This window comes from Kogia breviceps, chromosome 7, assembly GCF_026419965.1.
Source record: "Kogia breviceps isolate mKogBre1 chromosome 7, mKogBre1 haplotype 1, whole genome shotgun sequence".
NCBI classification, from domain to species: Eukaryota; Metazoa; Chordata; class Mammalia; order Artiodactyla; family Physeteridae; genus Kogia; species Kogia breviceps.
In genome coordinates, this window is record NC_081316.1 from 57,952,835 (window position 1) to 57,977,654 (window position 24,820).

A 24,820-nucleotide genomic window follows, 5' to 3' on the forward strand; every position below is an offset into this window, starting at 1 on the left:
ACGCTATGGCTGGTCTTCCTCAGAGCCAATCAGAAGGAGCCGCCGATGGTGGAGATTTAGCACAACCTGTGAGCCTTTGCGGGTGACTGTTTTTGTCAGACAGTGTTTGACGAAGGTTCTTTGCCGACTGGTGGAGCACTAGTACAGTCTGTAAAGTTGATTTTCGGGTAGCGTTGAGCCAGCTGGGCGTAGGGACCCCAGGAAAGGGTGGGAGTGGGCGGGAGCGCCCTTCGGACCGGGGTTTAGCGGGCTGGCTGGAAGGAGAAGCGGACGTGGGTGCTGGGGGGAGCCGCGAAGACAAAAGGGGCCTCTGCCGGCTTGGGATGGCACTGCCGGGGGACAAGGGGGAGGGGGAAGGCGGGGCTTGAAGCGGCTGCGGGTTGCCGGAAGAAGAAAGGGGGCGTAACGTGGAAGAAGGGCCCGGGATCTAGTGGGATTCCCGGGCGACTTCCGTTGACGGTGAGGGATGGCCTGTGTGGGCTATACGGAGGTTTGGGGTGACCCACCGACAGAGTACCATAGGAGGTGATTAGGCTGACATCATGGAGGTGGGGTGCAAAGGAGCCACACCCAGCCGTCTGCGAAGCCAGTGCTCCACCAACTCCTTACTGACCTAGTGCAAGTCCCAGCACCTCTCGAGCCTCAGTTTCCTCAGCTATAAATGGGAATAACAAACATACAGGACCCACAAAATAGGTGGGATGGTTGAGTTAGATGAGATGGTGTGTCACTAAGCCTAGTGCTGTAGTAAACCATCAATAAATTGTCATGGTACTGCCCACTGGGGGAAAAAAAAAGCACACCCTGAGAGTTGTGAGTTAACTTTTATTGGGGACAAAATGAGAACTAGAGCCCGAGAGACAGCATCTCAGATAGCTCTGCGGAGCTGCTCCAAAGAGGTAGCGGGGAAGGTCAATGTTACATATGATTTTAGTGAAAGGGGGTATGTGCAGTCAAGCACACTATTTTGGCAGAGGCTAGCTGCTGGTCACAAGGAGCAGATGTCACCATTGATGATTTTAGTGCTTTTCTGGATATGAGAAGATGCAAGAATTTGGGCTCATAAAATCTCCTGAAACTATATCTGAAAGGCCTGTTCTGCCAGTTTTTCCCAGAGCACAGAGTGCCTCATTCCTGATCTCCACCCTGAACTCCTTTTAGGGTGTGTTGAAGGTCAAGGCTGAAGTGGCTAGTGACTTAATCCTTGTAGAGGCTGATGGCAAGTACCAATTTTTAGTTGGCTGTACTATTATTGATATTATTACTATTATATGGAATTTGCGGAGGACGAGGATGTGGCAATGGAATTAGAGTGCGACCGGAATAAAGGTGCACTCTAAAGAGGAGATGGTACAAGAGAGAAGTAATATCTGGCGCCACCCTCGGGGACGGGGACGGGGTCGGTATGGCTTGGGCGACCCGGGTTTGAGCGGAGTTGCTGAGGGGCGGGGCGGCTTTGGGTTTCCCCCGGGGAGGAGGAGCCTGTCTGCCGCGGGCGGAGCTGCGGGCGGGCCCGGCTCGGGCTGCGCGCATCTGCCTGTCTCCTTTTTACCCTCACTGCAGCAGCCAGCCCGCCTGAGCCATGGGGCGTCGTTCCCTCCTGCTCCTGCTCCTGGCTTTCCTGACTCCTGGGGCCGCCACACCCGTACCGCCGGCCCTGAGGGCCCTCAGCAGCCTGCACTTGTCAACCAGCTTCAGATCCCGCCCCGCTGTTGCCATGAAGTACTCGATTCACTACATCCAACAGAAGGTAAGGGGGAAGGGGTTTGGGGTGGCGGAGCGGGTGGCGAGGAGTGACTTCGTGGTTCCCAGGCACCGGAGCTCACCCGAAATTTCGGACCCCTAATGCCTAGGACTTGTCCGAACTTTGGCTTACACTTTACAGATGGTGGCCCCAAGTCCCCAGTCCGTTTACATTCTGTCCTCCCATTACCCATAATTTATTATCAGTCCTGGCTCTACACTGTCTTCTGTGATTGGCCACAGCAGTGACTGCAACACCTTCTGCTCCCAGAGGCTGCCCTAATGAAAATTCCTTTGGCCTCCCGCCAAATTCAAATTATTTAATCCCAACTCTGGCACCTACTTCAAGGTGACAGTCATCCTTTGTCCCAAAGCAGCCCCTAAATTCAAACTTCCAATATCTTATTAGATAATATCTAATATTTATTCAACCTAAAATGCCAGCCTGTTGTCTCATGTTCAGCTCAGAGGTGATTTTGTAGGCCTTAAAAAAAATTTTTTTTTAAATAATTAATTTTATTTTTGGCTGAGTTGAGTCTTCGTTGCTGCACGCGGGCTCTCTCTAGTGGTGGCGAGCGGGGGCTACTCTTTGTTGCGGTGCGCGGGCTTCTCATTGCGGTGGCTTCTCTTGTTGCAGAGCACGGGCTCTAGGTGCGCAGGCTTCAGTAGTTGTGGCACGCGGGCTCAGTAGTTGTGGCTCGTGGGTCTAGCTCGCAGGAACAGTAGTTGTGGCGCGCGGGCTTAGTTGCTCTGCGCCATGTGGAATCTTCCTGGACCAGGGCTCGAACCCGTGTTCCCTGCCTTGGCAGGCGGATTCTCAACTACTGCGCCACCAGGGCAGCCCCCTGTAGACCTTTTATTAAGAGTTTTTAACCTTCCCTATTCTCCGTGAAACTGAACATATATGTAGCTCACGCTTGTAAAGGAAGTTGTAGGAGTCTCTCATGATTTGGGGAGGTGGGTGGGGGTGAGCATCTCTATAGTTCTGAAGCCTGAGTTTAGGGGTTTAAGGTAGGCATAATGCCTTTGTGCTTGGCTGAAGCATGAGGTAGGTATTCCCTGAGAAACCTGGATGAAGAAGTACATCCTGTGTGAAATGACAGGATCCCTTACAGTTCTGTTTTTCTGGGAGCCTGTGAAAAGATAGGCAAAGATTTGGGAAAGGTTGGGATTCGAAGTGCAAGAGTCTGAGGTTTGGCTTTAGGAGTCAAATAGACCAGGATTCCAATCTACTACCTCTGTGACCTTGGGAAGTTTCAAGTACTTCTCTGTGCCCAATTTCTAGATCTCCAGGGGATTTGGTGTTGGTTAAATGAGAGCAGATCACATGTCCCTAGCAGAGTATCTGGCCTCAAGTAGGCACTTATTAAATTCATGGTTACTGACCTATGAATTTTGAATAGGAATTTGAGATAGAGGGATGGCGTGAACTTACAGAATAATTTATAAGAAATTGTTTTTAACCCAGAAATTTAGAGATTATGAGGAAGAGAAAGCATTCTAGTTTTAGTGGGAATACTAGGAAACAGGGGTTTTTTTTCTTAGGCAACTCTCTAGGCTACAGCTTCCTCATTTGTAAATTGAGAGGTCTGGACAAGGACCAATGTGTTTCACATTTTACTGAGGAAAATTAAGGGCTCTTTATGGAGCTGTCTCAAAGGGATGGGGAAGGCCCAAGTGGAATCCTAGTTAGGGTACCCCAGAACCCCCTCTCTCCCTGACCTCTTTCGGCCTGAACTTTATGTTTTTATGTTTTATGTACTGGGATATTGCAGAGTTCCATAATTAAAGTTACATTGAAGGGGAACTATTGGAATGAAGATCTCTACAATCCTTTTAGGAATGATGAGAGAGAACCATCAGCAGAAAAGGGGGGTAGGGAATGAAAGGGTAGAAAGAGACTGAATGATCTCTTAGGTCCTAATTTATATTCCTTCATTGTAGATTCCTTTATTGACCACTTCACTCTTTATAAGTTGAGGCCAGTTCTTTTTCCATTTTTGGTGATTTATAAGGTCTGGCCTTAGCCATGTTTTGCCCTCTGGCTTATATTTAGTTCATATTTTAGGACACAGATTCTACAAATGTTTTATTACCATAATAATTTTCTTTACATCAACTCCAATTGAGTTTTATTTCATTTTTATGAGAAAAACTTTCACATATGTATTTGTTGCATAATAATGGTTTTATAGTAATGGCCAACTTTTCTGGACCATAGATTTTTAGTTGGGACTGAGAAGTATGTGTAAACTCAACTTTAATTTTTTTAGTTAGAGCACATGAAATATTTTTATGCCTTTTAATAATAAGCAATTATTATTGTAACTAAGGTTTAGTTTTTATTCAAGGTTTAATTTTCATCAAACATTATAATAATTTTATTTATCTGCGGTTATATCTATCCAGCTGACGAAGCGTTTCCCAGCTGTCCTTATATGCATATAAGCTCCGTGAATGGTCTTGGTAAAAAAGCTGAGCCCTCGTTCATAACTGACTACTTGCAGAATGAAGGGCCAAGTCCTTGGTATTGTTCCTCATCTCATAACCCCAGCTGGTCTTTCAGCTTCATATCCTGCCATAGGCCCCCACCTCCCTGCACCTTCCCTGTACACATATACTTTTAGCAACATAGAACATAGAATTAAAGTTGACTGTGTCAGAAATTGTGTCTGAAATACCATCCCTCTTCTCTGCTAGTTAAACTCATACCTCTATCCCAGCTGAAATGTCAACTTTCTTGACTTTAGTTGGTCTTTTTTCACATTTACTATTTTGTATGTCTCTTCAGCTAGATAGCACTGTCCAGTACCCAGAAGAGCCCATAAAAATATAAAGTACAAAATATATATTTGTTGAGGGAGTGAATGGATGACTATCCAATGAAAACCCAAAGCAAAGTCTACCATTATTTAATTGACACAAATCATTTTTTGTTTATTTTTCTTTTCATCTTTTACTTCGGTTCTTTACCAATTATATTTCCTCTTCTTTCAGAGTCTTCAAATGTTGTTGATTTAGTAGGCATATTTGATTTCTTTTATCCAAAATAACCATCCCATCTCTGGGTAAACACTCGGACTACTCTTGTTTCTCTTTCGTTGCCTGGCTATGGCTGCTTTGCCATTTTTTCCTTGAATATTTTACATCCTTATCTTCCATACACAGCTGAAACAAGGATGAAGAACTCATTTGAGTGGAGATAGAGGGAAAAAAGAACAATGGCCCTTTATAACCCCATTTCAACCTAAGGTTTTCTGAAAGAAAGGGGAGAAGAGGGTGACGGGAAAGAAGAAAGGTTTCCAGAGGAATTGTACATGTTTCAAAGAGACGGGGAGGATTTCAGGCCACCTAAGTAGAACCAAGGCATATATTTTCCCTAAGTCTCCAACCCCTCCTATCTGTACTTTTCACAGATAGGAGCCCATGGTTCCTCTCACAGCTGCTTTGCAGATCATTCCCAAAGCCATAATTGTAGATCGATCTGTCTCTGTCTCACTTTTGACATATTTCTCTAAGAATAATCATAATAGTAATAATAGAAAATATTTATTGAGCTCTTACTATGTTTAGAACACTGCCAGGCAGTGTTCTAAACACTTTACATATATTAGCTAATTAATTCTCACAGTGATCTCACGAGGTCTTGGTACTGCTACCCCCAATTTATAGATGGAGAAACTGAGGCACCAACTGCGTTTTAGTTACTAACTAATTCTGCCTCCTTATAGTTCTACTTGGATCTGTAGTTTTAACTCAAAACCAGACTTATCTGGTTAAGTGATGACTTTCTCCTGGTCGCACTATTATCATTTAAAAAAAATTATTGAGGACTATATATATGCCAGGCATGGTTCTTGAGACAATAGTTGGACTGCTCATGTGGAGCTTATTTTCTGGTTAGGAAGTAGATAATAAGCAAATAAACATTAAATAAATAAGATAATTATCGATTGTAATGATTGCCTTGAAGGAAATAAGCAAGGTGATATCTATGTATAAATATGGGGTACAGCAGATGGGAAAGGCTTATCTCAGGAAGGTTTCCCTGAGGAAGGGACGCTGGGTCAGAGAGGGAGCAGAAAGTATAAAGTTCCTAAAGCTTGAAATGTCAGGTATTTTTGGCTCTTCCTTCTCCCATATTCTTTGCAACAACAAGTTAGGTTGATCCATTCTCAGAGTATATCTGTTATTTTCACTTGTATGGCCCTCATGCTTTGTTGCAGCTTCCATTACTGCCTTCTTGGACTGGACTGGCCTTCCTTGCAACCTCCAGTTCCCCCTCCACTGCAGTCCCCATGGGCCACATTAATCACCTCCCCTCCAGTCAAACCACTCTTCTGCTCAGGACCTGCAATGATTCCTGATTGTTTGCTTTATTAAGAACAAAATCCTGTATGTTCAAGGCCTTCCACCCTTTGGCTCCAACCCACCTTTCCAGTTTGCTAATCTGTTCTCCACACATGCCCATTCCTTTCCTGTTTCTATGCTTTAACCCACATTGTCCCTTTGCCTGGAATGCCTCTCTGGCCCTTCCCTCCTTTATCAACCCCGCGCATTTTTTAAGCCCCATCTCAGATACTGCCTCCTCCAGGAGCCATTTCTTAATCGCCCAGAAAGTGTGTGATTGGTCAGATCTTTCTTTGTACTTCTCTCATGGCATGTGACTTACTCTAGCCTTGTGTTAAAACCTTTTGTTCCCCTTTTAAAGCAGGAAGCCTGTCTTGAAGGATCCATACCCCTCTACAGCATACTGCACACTGTTTTACTTAGAGTGTCATCTGCACAAACGTTTTTTGAATCTATATCTCCCCCCCTTCCCTTTTTCTGCTTCTCTGCACATTGCGGTAAGGAAGGGGTGTGTATGTATAGGGTAGGAAAGTGTGGAAACTTGATTCTCAACTATCTAAAAGGCTTTGGGGGAACGAGGTAGGAAGCCAGGCAAATAAAAACAGGCTTATTTATTCTCTTCCTCTTATTTGGATGATCTGGAAGCTGGTTGTCTGTACTGACCCTTCTCCCAAAGTATCTACATAGAAGGAGTTGTGGGAGGGAGTGCAGCAGCCCCTCCCTGTTTTTTCTGCTTTGTGTGAGGATGTGGGCTAGGGGAAGGGTAAAGAATGAATGTATCAGGCACAATATCTCCTTAAAAGCTGCTTCTGTGGTGACTGTGTACTGCCTTTGTTTATTAGAGAGCTAAAGTAAAGGGAGTACTTTTTATGGTTTTGGCTTTTCATTTGCAAACAGAGGATAATTAACTATGTGTATTTGTAAATCCTTGCTGTCTATTGTGTATGAGTCAGTTAGTTCCAAGTTGCCCTTCGGTGCTGTGACTGGAGAGAAGCAGCTGCCCTGTCTCTGTCAGGCTCTTGATCTCTTTCTTGCTGCTTGTATTGTGAGGACTGCCCACGTGGGGTTAGGAAAAGGCAGATTTATTAAAGTCAGATTTCTTTAGGAACTTTTCCCAGAGCAGCCCTGCAGTTTGGTTATATGATACAATTTATATGTATGAAAGTATAACTATTATAGAAGTTATGATAGCTAACATTTATAGAGTAAAGCAGCACAGTTATATATTCATTCAACAAATATTTATTGAACTCTCCCTATGTGCCATATACTGTGTCAGTAACTAGGGATAAGGGGAAAGCGAAAATGTACATTATGAAGCTTACAGTTTAGTGGGAAAGAAGATAGTGACAAGTAATTACAAGTGTGACGTGTGTTTTAAGGAAGTAGTTTGCTGTGGAATCTACGGTACGGTCCTAAGTCTTGGGTATCAGGGCTTCCTCTGGTCAGCAATGGTGTTAAAAGCAGAGACAGGAAGCTCAGTAGGAGTTGGCAAGGAGAAGGGAGGTGATGGAGATTTCTGTCCAGGTAGAGGATGTATCATGTACAAGATACTAATTTAGGAAAGAGTAGGAGGAATTGAAAGGTCAGTAAGACTGGGACAGGGGGCAGAGATGATGAGGCAAGAGGTGGGCGATCAACACTGTGAAGTCAGTGTTGTCACTATTTCCACTTACACACTCTGTGGGTATTCCTTCTTTGAAGATTTCATTGACTTTAAGAACATAACTTGGTGTTGAGTTGGTGCTGGGGCAGAGCACTGCTCTATTCACCATAGTACGACATGTTCACCTTGTGACAGGTACTGCATATGTGCTCTTCATATACTTATCTCTAACCCTGCACGGAGGTACTACATCTCTTTTACAGAGGAATAGAGGGTTCAGAGATGAAGTAATTTTATTCATGATCACATAGCTGATAAATGATAACACCAGGATTTAAACTGAGCTTTGGTGTCATCAGAACCCATACTCCATGTTGCCTCTGTAATAGCTGTATTTCTGGAATAGATAGAAGATTTTATAAGTTATGGTCTGATTTAGAAATAGTTGTGGAAGTCACATGATATTAAGGAAGTCCAGATTACACATTAATAAAGTTGAGAAATAAGAGGAGTTTCAATTCTCTTTTTAACAGCAAGTTGGGTGATTTCAGAGAGTGAAAAGAAACATAACAGAGTTTTTAACAATACAGAACTTTCTTCTGGCTTTGGTTTTGTGTTATGGAAAGAAGAATTTAAATGAATGGGATTGTAGGATTATATGGTAGCTCTAACTACCATATGATCCTGCAATCCCATTCCTGGGCATATACCCAAAGAAAACCATAATTCAAAAAGATACATGCACGCCAGTGTTCATTGCAGCACTATTTACAATGGCCAGATATGGAAGCACCCTAAATGTCCATCGACAGAGGAATAGTTAAATATGTGGTATATATACACAATGGAATATTACTCAACCATAAAAAAGAATGAAATAATGTCATTTGCAGCAAGATGGATGGACCTAGAGATTGTCATCCTGAGTCAAGTAAGTCAGAGAAAAACAAATACCATATGATATTGCTTATATGTGGAATCTAAAAAAAAATGTTACAAATGAACCTATTTACAAATCAGAAATAGAGTCACAGATGTAGAAAACAAACTTATGGTTACAGGGGGGGAACAGGGGGGAGGGATAAATTGGAAGTTTGGGATCAACATATATACACTACTATATATAAAATAGATAACTATAAGGACCTACCGTATAGCACAGGGAACTCTTTTCAATACTCTGTAATGACCTACATGGGAAAATAATTTTAAAAAGAGTGGATATATTTGTATGTATAACTGATTCACTTTGCTGTACAGCAGAAACTAACACAACATTGTAAATCAACTCTACTTCAATAAAAATTAATTTAAAAAAATGAATGGGAACTACGTTAGTAGCAGAAGGGGACTATGACACCTGAGACAAAATGTACTATGACATATTTTTGGGTGGCTTTGTACATTCTAGAGTAAAGGATGTTAAGAGACCTCCATTGATGATCACAAAAAGGCACTCTCCACGGGGAATAATCTCCACGGGGAATAAAGTAATGAGGTCACTACTGTGGAACTTTGTCCCCTTAAGCTTGGTGCTTAATACAATTTACCACAAATGCATTAGTGAATCCTCCATTTTAAGCTTTCCCAGCAGTCCATGTACAAAATTTGGCTTAGAATAAGTTAATAAGAGTTCGTATAAAGGTCCCTAATCTATGCTGCATGGACTAGTCCCTGCCATATCTTCATCTTCTACTCCACTTGCAGAGGTCCTTGCATGCTCCCCCTCCTACCCAGTAACTCCAAAGGACAGAGATCACTGTTTGGCACTCTGATTTTGAAAGTCTCCCAGTCCCTGGATTACGGAGTCAAGTCTAGTTAACTCTACCCATGTATTTTGTTTTCTTTAAAAGTCTGGATATTGGTCTCATCTTTAAACATGCTGTTTAGAATAATAGTACTAGGCTCCTGTTTATTTAATAAAGTGTTATTGTTTTAAAGGATATTAGACTGAAAATTTAAGCTAATCTCTTTAACCAGTTTTATGAGAAGGCCGGCTATTTGAACCATTGTTTTGCCACCTAAGAGGAAATAAGTCGTTTCTTGAGATATGGATTTATAATCTTCAGCATATGAAGTGATGAAGGGGATATCACAGATTATTTTAAATTTCTTTATAAATAAGATAATCTTATTTATAAAGAAATTTAAAATTTGGATATGGCTTTGGCCATATCCAAAGCCACCATGTTTCATTGCTGCAGTATATGCCTTTCCTCAGAGCTACGTAATTTATACAGCAATGAATGTGTACCAAAAATGTATTGCCCTGTCCTAGCACTGGTTACTGGTAACTGGACAGAAAGTCAAAAGCAAAAGCATATCCCATACTAGACCACAACATATTTGGTGTGTAAGATGCTCTCACTGTCACCAAGTCATTACCTAAAAGAGCTGAAAAAAATTTTATTTTAAATTTTACTTTGCAAGGTTATGGCTTTTTAAGTGAACACTCAGAACAAATTGCTAAGGTTTCATACATTAATTTCTTCCTTCTAAGTGGCAATATTAAACACATAAATTGTGTATGTTCGTGTGTGTTTTTAGAAGTGGTTTCAGACTTGGGAGGTGCATGCTAATAATACACTGAAAAATATATTAATAATACACCAAGCTCTCACTTCCTGCTGGCCCTTGCTGGGCACTTGCATGAATGTATTATCCAAGTGAATCATCACAAGACACATCTGGGCTAAGTATCAGTATTATTATTATTTTTTATTTTACAGGTAAGAAAACAAGCCCAAAGACATGAAGTACCTTGTTCAAGTTCAGATAGCTCTAATAGATGGCAGATTTGGCACTCAAACTCAAATCTGTCTTCAGATTCCCTTCTCTTTCCACTACATTACAGAACATTTGTGGTTTTCAGGAGGAAAACAAAAAACAAAGTGTTTGAAAGATGCCCTTGGTACTGGTTAGATTTTATTAGTGTAAAAGCATGTGTGTGTTTTGTGTGTGTGTATATTTAAGCCTTGACACACTTTGGCATTTTTCATAAGTTTTGCTGATAGCATCTGACTAGCATGTTTGGCCAGCATCATTGTGATTTAATAACCTAATTTAAACAAGGAACTGCAACCCAAACAATGGCTGATTCATCAGATAGGAAAGTGAGGAAGTACTTGTTATCATTTGTCAGTTAATTTTTATTTTTATGCAGTTTGAACCATGGGTCACACTGCAGACACTGTGCTTTAAAACTGTCGGAAACCTCTGTCACTTCCTGAGCACTGATGGCCTCTTCCTTTGAGGGAGCCGCTCATACAACAATTTTGGAAAGCAGTGGTGATGACTCCCTTCTCCTTGGCGTCGGATGCTTCCTTCTCTTGAACAATTGGCTTTAAATGACCATGACTGGTGCAGCCAGTGCAGACCAAAACAGGATTTTTGTTTGCCTTTTTATATAGTCTAGACTATATAAATATCTAGAAAATGACCACACTTTATTTATTTATTTTTTATTTTTTTATTGTGGTATGCAGTCCTCTCACTATTGTGGCCTCTCCCGTTGTGGAGCACAGGCTCCGGACACGTAGGCTCAGCAGCCATGGCTCACAGGCCCAGCCGCTCCACGGCATGTGGGATCTTCCTGGCCCAGGGCACGAACCCGTGTCCCCTGCATCGGCAGGCGGATTCTCAACCACTGCGCCACCAGGGAAGCCCAATGACCACACTTTAAAAGAGAAGGGAATTCATATTTACTGAGCATCTCTCTATGATCTCCTCAAAGGCAACCATCTTGGGTTTCACTCATCTGTGGATCTGGGAGGCCACAGCACCAAGCTCTGTATATGTGGCACTGAGCTGATGGAATGACACTGCATATTATGACCTGTTTTATTGCAGACATTAAATGCAAATATCCGACCTTAGGCAAGATATAGAAGAGCCTATTGCTGTTACTTATATACCCCCAGTGCTTTGGTCCATCTCTGAAGAATGTGAGTGTTACCATGGTGAAATGGATGTTGGCTGAGATGCTAGGGGAGTTACTTTCCAAAAAATATGGATCATGGTTTTTAAAGATTTCCAGAAAGGCTTTTTGCAGTCAAATTCTATAACATAGCCAAATCCTTTTATTAATTTGAATTTATAGTCATTTATCTGTAGTCTCTATTCTTCATGTGACCTTTCTCTACTCCACACTCAAGGCAAATATATATGTACACTTTTTTCTGTTGGTCTTCCTACAAAGCTTTATTCTTTAAATACTTCAATTTTCAAGGTGTCTGGCTTGTTTTAATGCACGCTTGTTCCCTTCTGTTAAAAAATGGCTCCCTCGGGCTTCCCTGGTGGCGCAGTGGTTGAGAGTCCGCCTGCAGATGCAGGGGACACGGGTTCGTGCCCCGGTCCGGGAGGATCCCACATACCGCGGAGCGGCTGGGCCCGTGAGCCATGGCCGCTGAGCCTGGCGTCCGGAGCCTGTGCTCCGCCACGGGAGAGGCCACAACAGCGAGAGGCCCGCATACCGCAAAAAAAAAAAAAAAAAAAAAAAAAAAGTCTCCCTCTAGGAAGCCCTTTTTTGTTAATTGGAAAAGTAGTGAGGTCTTCTGTTGGTCTTTTGCTCCTAATTCATACTCCAATCCATTTACTGTCCCTCCTTCACCTTTGATTACACATATCTAACAAGTGCAGGCAACTCTAGTTGACGTGCAGATTCCATGTACTTCATTTAATTCCAGACTGACTGAATCCATGCCTCTCAGGATATCTTGACTGCCCCATCCCTGGCTTAGCTAGTGTAGGCTTAGACAATGGAAATACATTTTAGGATCAACCTTTACAAACATAAATCTGCTAGGAAAAAAATCTCTAAAATTTGTTATTTATTATTGACACTTTGTGCCATGCATTACACATTGGTCATCTCATTGTTTTGTACACACTATGTTGAGATGCAGTTTATACAGTGCTGGTATCTCTCTGCTTGGAATGGTTTGTCTTTCTCCTTTCTCTGCTTGGCACGCTCCTGTTCATCCTTTGCTGCTCATGTCTTGGACCACCTTCTCTGTGAAACTTTATGGGACTGCTTTTCTTCTTTCTGATGGGCTGGGTAATTGACTTCATCCCCTTTGTGTCTCCCATTGCACCCTACAGATACTTCTGTGCTACTACTCTGGATTGCAATGATTTGTTTATATGTTTGTGTTCCCATTAGCCTGTGAGCAGCCTGAGGGCTGGGACCACATCCATTAGTGTATCTTCAGTGTATGTGCTCAACAGCTGTTTGAATGAATAACTGGCCCAACCTGAAGTGATTACTCCATCTTCTGAATGCTGTTAACACTTGCTTTTATTATATTTTGCCTAGTGCTACCAACGTGGCATAGACACTGCCCAGTCAAAGCAGAAACTGGTCATAGAGCTGAGGCCTCTTGCAGTGCTGTAGGTTAGTTCTTTAGGTCTGTAGGTGTGGAGAAGGGACTGGGGCAGCTGGGAAGTTAGGCACAGAGAAGGGGACAGTGTCACTCAAGATGCTAAGATAATTATTTGCCAACAGGTATGGAACTGTTTTAATTTAAGAACTGGCTGAGTGGTCAAGCCTTGGTTCTTCCAGGTAATGAGTGCCTTAAGAATAGGATGCTACTTATATTGCTTAGTATTCCTCATATGGCTGCCTAGGTACAACTCAGAGGTATAAGCGTTCAGAATAAGATAAACTTTTATAACAAATATTAATGTTTTATTACATTTTGCATGAGACTCCCTTCTAAAACGACTTTGATTTTTTTCACATTACTGTTAATGGCACTACTCTCTTCTTGGTCACCCAGAATAGGAAACTTTAGAATCATTTGATTCCCTCACCTTCACCTTCATGCCAAAAATTCAATCAATCATGAAGACTGTCCATGATTCCTTCCTAGTTTTTGCCCCTTCCTTTACATTCCCAGAATTATTACCTTGTGTAGGCCCAAAGTAAACTACTACAGTAGCCTCTTGAGTTCCTCTGTTGTTTAGGCCTCCGTCCAGGCCAGCTGGCACTGTGTTTTTTTCTCTTCTCCTCTTTTCCAATCCAGATCTTACTGGGCCCTGCTTAAGCCTCACTTCTCAGGGAAACCTTCCTCAACTGACCTAGCCTAGCATGAGCTATCCTTCCCTGGGCTTCTCGAGTACTTAATGTCTGTAGCATTCATTTGGCTGTTAACTGTGCTCTACTTTGTGAAATGGCTCTTGTTGCCTGAATTATAATTACATCTTGGAATGTGATTTAATAGGTAGCTATCCCTCAAGTAGAAAAGCCTTAGAATTAATACACCCATAGGAGCATAATAAATTCAGGCTATTAGATTTTTTAAATTTCTTGGTAGACATAGATTCTGTATGCTGAATAATGCTGAATAATTCTGTATGCTGAATAATGTGCAATTTTGTTAAAGAGAAATGCTGACTGTGACCCACTAAATTGAGTTTATAACCCACTAATGGGTCACAACCTCCATTTTATAAAACACTAATCTAGACTAGATGGACCTTACAAAGATGAATCTTTCTCCTGTAATGGAGAGGTTAAGTCCTGGAAGCAAAAATCTTTACTAAGGGTGAGTGTAAAGTATTGCAGGAGAGGTTTATAGCATGAGAGTTCAGAGGAGAGAGACCTGCACGGTGAAAACTGTTCCTACTGTAGGAAGATGATTCTGTTTGGGGAAGAAGGGACTTGGGGACTTGGGTATCCCTTAGTAGTCTTACAGATTTTTCCTTTGGTAGTTAAATCATTCCTTTCAAGGGTTTTTCCTTTCACAGGGGCAGGTGGGAATAACATACATTCATTTCCTCTTTACTTGTTTTCTTCCTTAGTGTTTATGTGCTTGCATAATAGCAGGGCTTGTAATTGAGGTTTCCTGACTTGGATTGTATTTCTAAATACTAAGGAGCAAAAGCAGGATACTGTAAGGGAGAAGATTTTTTTTTTTTTTTTTTTTTTTGCGGTACGCGGGCCTCTCACTGTTGTGGCCTCTCCCGTTGCGGAGCACAGGCTCCGGACGCGCAGGCCTAGCGGCCATGGCTCACGGGCTTAGTTGCTCCGCGGCATGTGGGATCTTCCCGGACCAGGGCACGAACCCGTGTCTCCTGCATCGGCAGGCGGATTCTCAACCACTGCGCCACCAGGGAAGCCCAAGGGAGAAGATTTATTTCTTGTTTAATACTCATCCATTTTGGGAATGAACAAAAAAGACTTTTTAAAATGGGGAACTCTAAGAGGTACTATGCTATGAGATGAAAACACCATCACTTACAAATGGTGGTAACTACCTTTTCATTGTAGGCTTCTTGAATTATAGTTGTTGTTGTTGTTGTTGTTTTTTCAGTACGCGGGCCTCTCACTGCTGTGGCCTCTCCTGTTGTGGAGCACAGGCTCCGGATATGCAGGCCCAGTGGCCATGGCTCATGGGCCCAGCCGCTCCACGGCATGTGGGATCTTCCCGAACTGGGGCACGAACCTGCGTCCCCTGCATCGGCAGGCGGACTCCCAACCGCTGCGCCACCAGGGAAGCCCTATAGTTTTAAAGGAAGGGGATATATATATATATATATATTTTAACATTTATTTATTTATTTATTTGGCTGTGCCAGGTCTTAGTTGCAGCATGTGGGATCTAGGTGGGATCTAGTTCCCTGACCAGGGATCAAACCTGGGCCCCCTGCATTGGGAATGTGGAGTCTTAACCACTGGACCTCCAGGGAAGTCCCAAGGGAGGGGATATCCTACAGTAAGTAGTGTTGACAGACTGTAATTCTTACCGCTGAATAATTTTCCTAAGAATGTGCTGTTTCTTTTCCACTGATATTTTCCTTCCCTTCCTTTCTTTCCTCCCTTCCTTCTTTTCTTTTTTAAATGAAATGAGCCTTTGAGGCAAAGCTTTTCTTGGTTATATACTTTCTGGCAGCTCTTTTCTCTTGTAGAAGGTCCTTTATGTAAAGGCTATCTTGCATGATTTTTACTGCCTTAGTAAAGACAGAATTATACCTGGGGAAAATGCATTGTCAAATTGCTTTTTAGGTCCCCCAGGGTCATGTGGGGGTCATGTGACCCCCAGGGTCACATGTTAAATGTTGTAAAAATATCCATATGGTTGTAATGTACTTTTGTGTATTTTTTTAATACAAAAAATAAAATTATTGATGGCCATCAATCCTTAGGGGTTATTTGCTATAATTCAATAAATTTTGAGCCTTTACTGTGGTCAGGGATTTGTATACATACTTGAATCCTGGCAACCTTGTCAGGAAGATATTAGTAGCCCCTTTTAGAAATGAGGCAACTGAGGTTCATAGATGTGAAAATATTTGCTGGAATCTACCTCACTGGAAAGTGGTACAATCAGCATTTCAACTCAGGATTGCCAGACTACAAAGCAGGGGTTTTTCCACTGGATAAGAAGCACTTTCCTCTGGGCCTGGGGTTGTCATGGAAGGCTTTACAGAGGAGACAGTGCTCGAGTGAACACCTGGATGGATGGAGGGTGAAGTAGGAGTTTTCTGTAACGACGTGAGGGAGGAGGACATTCCAGGAAGGGGTAAATCTGTGTGCAGCATATTATATCCAGATGATATGAAAAAGCATGTTATATCCAGATGATTTCTGAATTTTGAAGATGTGAGAAAGCATATTATATCCAAATGATTTCTGAATTATGAGAGGGGCAAGTGGCAGAAGATGAGGTTGGAAAAGAGGTGGGCAGGGTCCCAGCACAGGCATTGTCAGCTTCTCTGAGTTTGCCTCTTCTCTAGGCTCCTGTACCAGCAGTTAGTTGGGTTGTGTCTCCTCTTGGCTGCCATAACAAGCATCCTGTGCATAATGTGCATCCCTTGTGTAGAAATAGTTTCTTTACTCACTTGTTTCCACTAGACTGTGTCTTCTTTGAGAGCAAAGACTGTGCTTTTTATCGTTGTATCCAGTATAGCCAGACATATGCAGTAGGCACTCAGGAAGTGATGGGGTATGAAAGGGCCTTGTCCTTGCTAAGGAGAATCAATATTAATCATGGTCACCTCTGTTTGCCACTCTTCTACTCTTTCACAGTTGAGTAGGATTTTAACTTGGTAATTTTAGGATCTCTTCACATTTCCTGAGGCTAACACACCTGATAGAAAGCTAACAGAGCCTCACTGGTGGCCCCAAGGGCCTGGAGTAGAGTTAACTGGTATAGCCCAAGTCCAGCCTGGGTTACTTGTTCTCCTGGTATCATCACATCACACTTCTCACTTTTTCTGCTCAATTCAGCTCAGCAGTCATTGATGGAGCAAGTCCTGTGCCCATTGTACTTTGTGCTGTGGGGATTCAGACATGAACAAGAAAGGGGAGGCAGTATGGCATGGTGGAAAAAATGCAGCCTCTTCACTTCATAGGGTTCCTGTGACGAACAAATGAGAGAATGTACATTTAGCCCTTAGTGCAGGCCTTACATTATTCACAGGGCAGGTGGGAATAGTACACATGGTTTTGATCAATAGATTCTAGCATCCTATATAGGGTTACTTTAGTCTAGGGTTTATAATAGTATAGCAGGTGTACAACATGTGTAAATAGGTAAATACAGTGCAAAGGCTACATTTGAAAAGCACTATAATAGAGCTGAAATTACCATGGAAGCACAAAGAAGGCAGGAAGACCAAGGAATGGTTTGTGGAAGAAGTGGCATTGAATAGAATCCCCTTTTCACACAGTTGACATACCTAACTAGAAGGCTTTGGAGATTAAAGGCTTAATGAACTATTGCCTGTTCTGAGACCCCTTCTCTGATCACCCTATTAAAATTAGGTCTATTTCTGTTATTCTCTGTCAGAGTCAAATCTGCACAATTACAGTTTCTAAGTGTTTCTTCTTTTTAAAATTTATTTTATTTTATTTTATTTTTTATTTTATTTATTTTGTCTGTGTTGGGTCTTCATTGCTGCACACAGGCTTTCTCTAGTTGTGGTGAGCAGGGGCTACTCTTCATTGCGGTGCAAGGGCTTCTCATTGCGGTGGCTTCTCTTGTTGCAGAGCACTGGCTCTAGGCATGCAGGCTTCAGTGGTTGCGGCACGCGGGCCCCAGAACACACGGGCTTCAGTAGTTGTGGCGCGTGGGCATCAGTAGTTGTGGCTTGCAGGCTCACTAGTTGTGGCTTGTGGTCTCTGGAGCGCAGACTCAGTAGTTGTGGTGCCTGGGCTTAGTTGCTCCGTGGCATGTGGGACCTTCCTGGACCAGGGATTGAACCCAAGTCCCTTGCATTGCCAGGTGGATTCTTAACCACTGAGCCACCAGGGAAGTCCCTCTACGTGTTCCTTTATTTGTGTATTTGCTTGTTTATTATCTGCTTCTTTCATTAGACTATAAGCAATGTGAGGGCAGTGGCCATATCTAGCTTGTTCACTGTTGTATATCTCTAGCACTAACCCCTGGTAGGCACTCAAGAAATACTTGTTAAATGAATGAATGACTGTAAACACTGACTGTCATTTATCTATATATCCTATTAGCTCTGGGCAGTTGCTATCAGGACTGTGGCCTAATGGCAAAAGCACCTGAAAGTAATCAAGGAGCAACTTGGTCCTGTTTGAACTTGCTGCTATTATTCCCAGCTTTTTGGTTTCAGCTGAGGATATCCTTTTCCCTTCCTTTATCTTTCTTACAGCGCCCTTATCATTCAGACCGGATGAATGCTGAAAACAATGAGTAGTCTATAGAGTGTATTTTTAAGATGATGATTAAGAGTCTCTAGAGGCCACTTTATAGTGAAACCAGGACTGAAAATTGGATGTTGGAGTTCCCCAGAAGGAAAAAGCTCAGGCTGCTACTTTCTTCAGTTGCATCCTTTTGTGTATGATCTTCATGTGGGCATTTTGTAAAGTTTAATTTTTTGGAATGCTAAAAGCCTTGAAAGTCATGTATTAGTGTAATAAAAAATTATTTCTTTAAAGCAATCTCTAAAGAGAGAATGCTGTAAGTTTTCTGTTTCAGCGGTTCTCACAGTATGATTCACAGAAGGTCCTTTGTGGGGGAGGAAGAGATGCATTTTAGCATTGTGTAGTAGTATCTTCTTTGTATATACTACTTTTTAAAAATGTAGTTTATTGATTTGACAGAGGTAACCAGGTAAAGATTGTGGTCCCTGATGTCTTTTGTCACACCAGAGAGGAACAGAGACCATCAGGTTTGAGAACAGTTACATTCTCACGTTGTATAATTTCTTTAAATAGTTTCTGGATGAAAAGGGTAGAAGTAAAATCTGCTTTGTTCACGTCCATTAAATGCTACTGGGAGCCTGATGGCCTTGGAACTCTTTCACCATTTTAGTGGGGCTCTTGCTATTTAGAATGTCCAGAGTCAGGGTCAGTGCAGAATCAGTTATTAAAGGACAATAGTGGTGGTTATAGCTATTCAAAAGACTTCCTTTTGTTGATTGCTGTTATGCAAATACTACTGATGTCATACATTGGGTCTTTTTTCATTGTGATCTTTCCTGGGTGTATTACGATTTTAGAAAGTGGTATATGATGTTATATATATCATATATATAGTGACTGAAGAAACCTGGCTTATTTATCAGTCTTGCCATGATCTCTTACCTGGACCTTTCAGTAGCCTTTTGTTTACTCTTCTCCCTTTCTTTATCATCTCATTCTCCAGGCCAATCTCCATAGAGCAGCCAGAGCGATCTCTTTAAAACATAGATCAGAATAACTCCTACAGCCGTTTTTCTTTTTTTTTGCCGTATGCGAGCCTCTTACTGTTGTGGCCTCTCCTGTTGCGGAGCACAGGCTCCGGACGCGCAGGCTCAGCGGCCATGGCTCACGGCCATGGCTCACGGGAGCAGCTGCTTTGCGGCATGTGGGATTTTCCCGGACCAGGGCACGAGCCCGCGTCCCCTGCATCGGCAGGTGGACTCTCAACCACTGCACCACCAGGGAAGCCCACTCCTACAGCTCTTTAAGGCTTTCTCACTGCTCTTTGTGTTAAACTCCCTACTGTGGCCTACCTGGTCCTGAGCCTCATCCCATACCACAATGCTTCCCCTTGTTCACCATGTTCCAGACACTGTGGTCTCCTTTCTGTTTTTACAACATGCCAAGTCTCTGAGCCTTTGTATTTTCTGTTCCTTCTTTCTGGAGTTCTTCCCCTGGCTGGCTTCTTCAGGCTTTACCCCCAGTGCCACCTCCATGGAGAGGCCATCTATGCTAGTTTCTTAGGACTGTTGTAACAAAGTACCACAAACTGGGAGGCTTAAAACAACAGAAATTTATTTTCTAACAGTTTTGGAGGCCAGAAGTTCAAAATCAAGGAGTTGGTGTGATTGGTTCCTCTTAGGGAGAATCTCTTCCATCTCTCTCTTAGTTTCTGGTAGTTGCTGGCAATCCTTAGTGGCTTGCAGCTGCATAATTCCAGTGTCATCTTCTGTTATCACGTGACTGTCTTTCTTTTGTATATCTGTGTCTTCACATGGCCTTCTCTCTGTATCTGTCTCTGTGTTTCTTCTCTTCTTATAAGGACACCAGTTATATTGGACTAAGGGCTAACCCTATTCCAACACGACCTCATCTTAATTAATTATATTTGTAATGACCCTATTTCCAGATAAAGTCACTTCCTGAGGTCCTGGGAAGAACATGAATTTTTGGGGAGACATTATTCAACCCAGTACACCTTCCCTGACTCTCAATTTAAAGTAGGCTGCATTAGTGGAGCTGTATCTATAAACATACTCACTAGTTATTTATTTCTAGCCATTGGTGAGCAAGGCACTTCATTAGACCACATTTCATGCATTGTGCTCAATTCTGGGCATACCATCCATGAAAGGGAAGATAATTGAACTAGGATGTGAATGGGGTTGTGAAGATTTTAGAAGTCATGTTATATGGGTAAGAACTGGGGTTTTGCTCAGGAAGAAGAGTAGATTTGGGAAGTCATCACAGCCCTCTGCAGGAGGACCATCCCTTCAGAGGAGGAGGAATACGGAAGATTGGATTGTATATTACATACATACACAGGTCTGTATCCTGTACTTGAGAAGTATGGTTTTGCCTTTTGGGGGGTGGGTGTGGGGGTCTTTATCATTTTACCTTTTACCAGATGCCAGCCTCCGTCTTTTCCATCATAAAGGAAGAAAAACATTAGTTTGTCCCCCTCATCTGTGGTTTTCCTTTCCACAGTTTCAGTTACCTTCAGTCAACCTTGGTCCAAATATACTGAATGGAAAATTCCAGAATAAACAATTCATAAGTTTTAAATTGTGTGCTGTTCTGAGTAGTGTGATGCAATCTCATACCTTCTGCTCTGTCCTGCCAGGACCTGAATCATCCCTATGTCTAGCATATCCATGCTGTATATGCTACCCATCTGTTAGCATGGGAAAAAACATAGAATATGTTCCCTTTGTACACACAGGGAATTGGTTCCAGGACCCCTCCGTGGATACCAATATCCACGGATGCTTAAGGCCCTTATATATCGTGCCATACAATGGCATAATACAGTTGGCTCTCTGTATCTGTAGGTTCTGCAGCCAAATATACGGGTAAGAATATGGAGAGCTGACTATATTGGGTTTGTTGACCGTATAGGGTTCAGCACTACCTACAGTTTGTGGCATCTGCTGGGGGTCTTGGAATGTTCCCACCATGGATGTGGGGGGATTACTGTATATGAGTTCTGGCAAGATTTTTCACTTTTAAAAATGGAATAAATATAACATAGTTTAGATTCCCTTGCTATTCAGCAAGCAGATTTCGGCAGCATTTGCCTGTGATGGAGAGGACCTCATGGCTTTGGGGATGCATGGACATCAGGGATGACCTCAACTCCCTTGCCTCCTGTTTTCTGCCACAGCCTCTTTATGAAATTCCTATCCTAGTTTTATCCAGCCATTAAACTTCTCTACTTCTATCCTGGGTCGTGGATGTCTGTTGAAGCAAACCCACAACTAGGTAGATTGTTGTACCTGCAAATTTAGTCTCTAAACTCAGGGATCTTATGAAGGCCTGAGTATCAGTTCCTTCTTCCATGCTGCACTTTCACCTCTATCTTCAAATCATTGCCACACTATGCCCTTTTACTCTCTTTTAGTAGATAGCCTTGCCCCCTACTTCACTGATTAAAAAACTTAGTTGTTGTATGAGAAGTGTTTTAGCCAGAACCCCGTCAGTGTTCTCCTTTTCCACCTAGAGATGTAGTTCCTTCTGCACCCATCTGTTTCCCAACGGAGGAGGGGTTCCTCCTGTCCAAATGAAATCCCTCCATCTGTGTCTTGACCCCATTTTCTCCTGTCTCCTCAGAATCTCCCAGCATCACTAATCCCCCTCTCACCTATAGTCTCAACTATTCTCTCTAATCACTTTTTGCCTTTGGGCATTATACCTCTACCATGTTTCTTTCTTCTTCATAAAACTCTTTGTGGAAAAGCGTATCTTACACATTGATCAAATTGACATTTTGCAGCACATTTGGGTATACTGAACACTAGTATACTGCTGAATGATCCAGTATAATATACATTTTACAAGAAGCTGTCATTCAGGTTAAATAACTGTGCACTGCCAGAGAGCCACAGGTTTAAGTCCTTTACAGCCCTAAAAACTGTGACTATAACCCTGTCACAAGGTCATACATGACCTTTTAGGTTATATACTTCAGTAAAATGCTGATTAGTCCTTCCCCTGCCCCTCCACCTAGATGCTGGCCTTTTGTCTATATTAATTTGTAGGTATTTATCTTCCTGTTTCTCCTCCCAGCAGTGGGCATGCAGTTCCTGGTTCCTCAGCAGCCTGGATAAAGCTAAACTCTTATGAGTCGGGTTTAGGTTTTATGCTTGGGTTCTTCCTCAGGCATGTGATTTGTCACTGGGCAAAAGGCACATCTGACTACAGCATTCTGCAGCACTTCCAAAGCCAGTAACAGACCCGTGCAATAAATGAATCCTCACAAACTTGATCTTGCAAACTTTGATTTCCATTCTCACTGCTTTGAGTCATGCTGTTCTCTGAAGCTGTGTTGGGTTTGTTTTAATACCAACTGCAGAACTAGGATGTATGCATGCATGCATTTATTCTGTGTATAGTCATTGATCTTCTACTGTGTGCCAGACATTATTCTAGTCGCTGGGGACTTAGCAGTGGACACAACAGATGAAAGTCTTTGCCTCATTAAGGCTCTATTTCTAGCGTACCTATTTCATTCACTGTTGGTTTAGAGAGGCAATCTCAGATTTCAGTTGGGTTTCTCTTTATAGGGAGATTTTCCTGTGTACATCAGGTGGCAGCCTGGTGAATCTAATCTCATCTCCCATCTCTTCTCATGAACTATATAACTTCTGCCACAAACAGCAACAGTTCCTCAATATACTTGTTCTGCAGAGTTCCTTATGCTGCCTTTGCTTGACATGCTTTTCTGTACTTGAAAAAATTCTTGTTACTCTTCAGAGTTCACCTCAGATATCACTTCCTTGGTGAAGCCTTGCATGATTCCTGCAGGTCGGAACGTAACTTCTAAGCTCCCACAGCACTTTGTATATAGAACTTAAACCATACCATCTTGTGATTGTTTATTAGTATGCTCATCACTTTTTTTAGATTCAAAACTTGAGAGATGGAATTGTATCTTACTCCATTCTCTTTCCTAATTCCTGTCACTAAAAATACGCAATACACATTTTTTTTTTTTTTTTTTTTTCCGGTACGTGGGCCTCGCACTGCTGTGGCCTCTCCCGTTGTGGAGCACAGGCTCCGGATGCGCAGGTTCAGCGGCCATGGCTCACGGGCCTTGCTGCTCCGCGGCATGTGGGATCTTCCCGGACCAGGGGCACGAACCCGTATCCCCTGCATCGGCAGGTGGACTCTCAACCACTGCGCCACCAGGGAAGCCCTCAATACACATTTTTAAGTGAAAGAAAAAAAATTTTTTTTAAACATCTTTACTGGAATATAATTGCTTTACAATGGTGTGTTAGTTTCTGCTTTATAACAAAGTGAACCAGCTATTCATATATATGTATATCCCCATATCTCCTCCCTCTTGTGTCTCCCTCGCACCCTCCCTATTCCACCCCTCTAGGTGGTCACAAAAAGCGCCGAGCTGATATCCCTGTGCTATGTGGCTGCTTCCCACTAGCTATCTGTTTCACATTTGGTAGTGTATATATGTCCATGCCACTCTCTCACTTTGTCTCAGCTTACCCTTCCCCCTCCCCGTATCCTCAAGTCCATTCTCTATGTCTGTGTCCTTATTCCTGTCCTGCCCCTAGGTTCTTCAGAACCATTTTTTTTTTAGATTCCATATATGTGTTAGCATACAGTATTAATTTTTCTCTTTCTGACTTACTTCACTCTGTATGACAGACTCTTAGGTCCATCCATCTCACTACAAATAACTCAATTTCGTTTCCTTTTATGGATGATAATATTCCATTGTATATATGTGCCACACCTTTATCCATTCATCTGTCGATGGACACTTAGGTTGCTTCCATGTCCTGGCTATTGTAAATAGAGCTGCGATGAACATTGTGGTACATGACTCTCTTTGAATTATGGTTTTCTCAGGTTATATACCCAGTAGTGGGATTGCTGGGTCATATGGTAGTTCTATTTTTAGCTTTTTAAGGAACCTCCATACTGTTCTCCATAATGGCTGTATCAATTTACATTCCCACCAGCAGTGCCAGAGTGTTCACCTTCCTCTACAACCTCTCCAGCATTTATTGTTTGTAGATTTTTTGATGATGGCCATTCTGACTGGTGTGAGGTGATACTTCATTGTAGTTTTGATTTGCATTCCTCTAATGATTAGTGATGTTGAGCATCCTTTCATGTGTTTGTGGGCAATCTGTATATCTTCTTTGGAGAAATGTCTATTTAGGTCTTCTGCCCATTTTTGGATTGGGTTGTTTTTTTGATATTGAGCTGCATGAGCTGCTTGTACATTTTGGAGATTAATCCTTTGTCAGTTGCTTCATTTGCAAATATTTCCTCCCATTCTGAGGGTTGTCTTTTTGTCTTGTTTATGTTCTTCTTTGCTGCGCAAAAGCTTTTAAGTTTCATTAGGTCCCATTTGTTTATTTTTGGTTTTATTTCCATTTCTCTAGGAGGTGGGTCAAAAAGGATCTTGCTGTGATTTATGTCACAGAGTGTTCTGCCTA

The 24,820-nt window shown here is 42.3% G+C and overlaps 1 protein-coding gene across 6 annotated transcripts in view; it reads left to right on the top strand.

Moving 5' to 3' along the window:
• The first annotated feature begins 12 nt into the window (after positions 1 to 12).
• The window catches only part of PRCP (prolylcarboxypeptidase), a 69,084-nt gene continuing 44,276 nt past the window's right edge, over positions 13 to 24,820 (top strand). Inside the window, exons 1-3 of one of the 6 annotated variants that reach the window (XM_067038409.1) lie at positions 28 to 68; positions 1,162 to 1,219; positions 1,564 to 1,750. In XM_067038409.1, coding sequence (XP_066894510.1) covers positions 1,583 to 1,750 — 168 coding nt within the window. In that variant the 5' untranslated portion in view covers positions 28 to 68; positions 1,162 to 1,219; positions 1,564 to 1,582. Of the gene's footprint in view, positions 168 to 1,161; positions 1,220 to 1,563; positions 1,751 to 24,820 lie in introns of all 6 variants that reach the window. The other 5 variants (XM_067038407.1, XM_067038406.1, XM_067038405.1 and 2 more) reach the window with 5 other exon arrangements.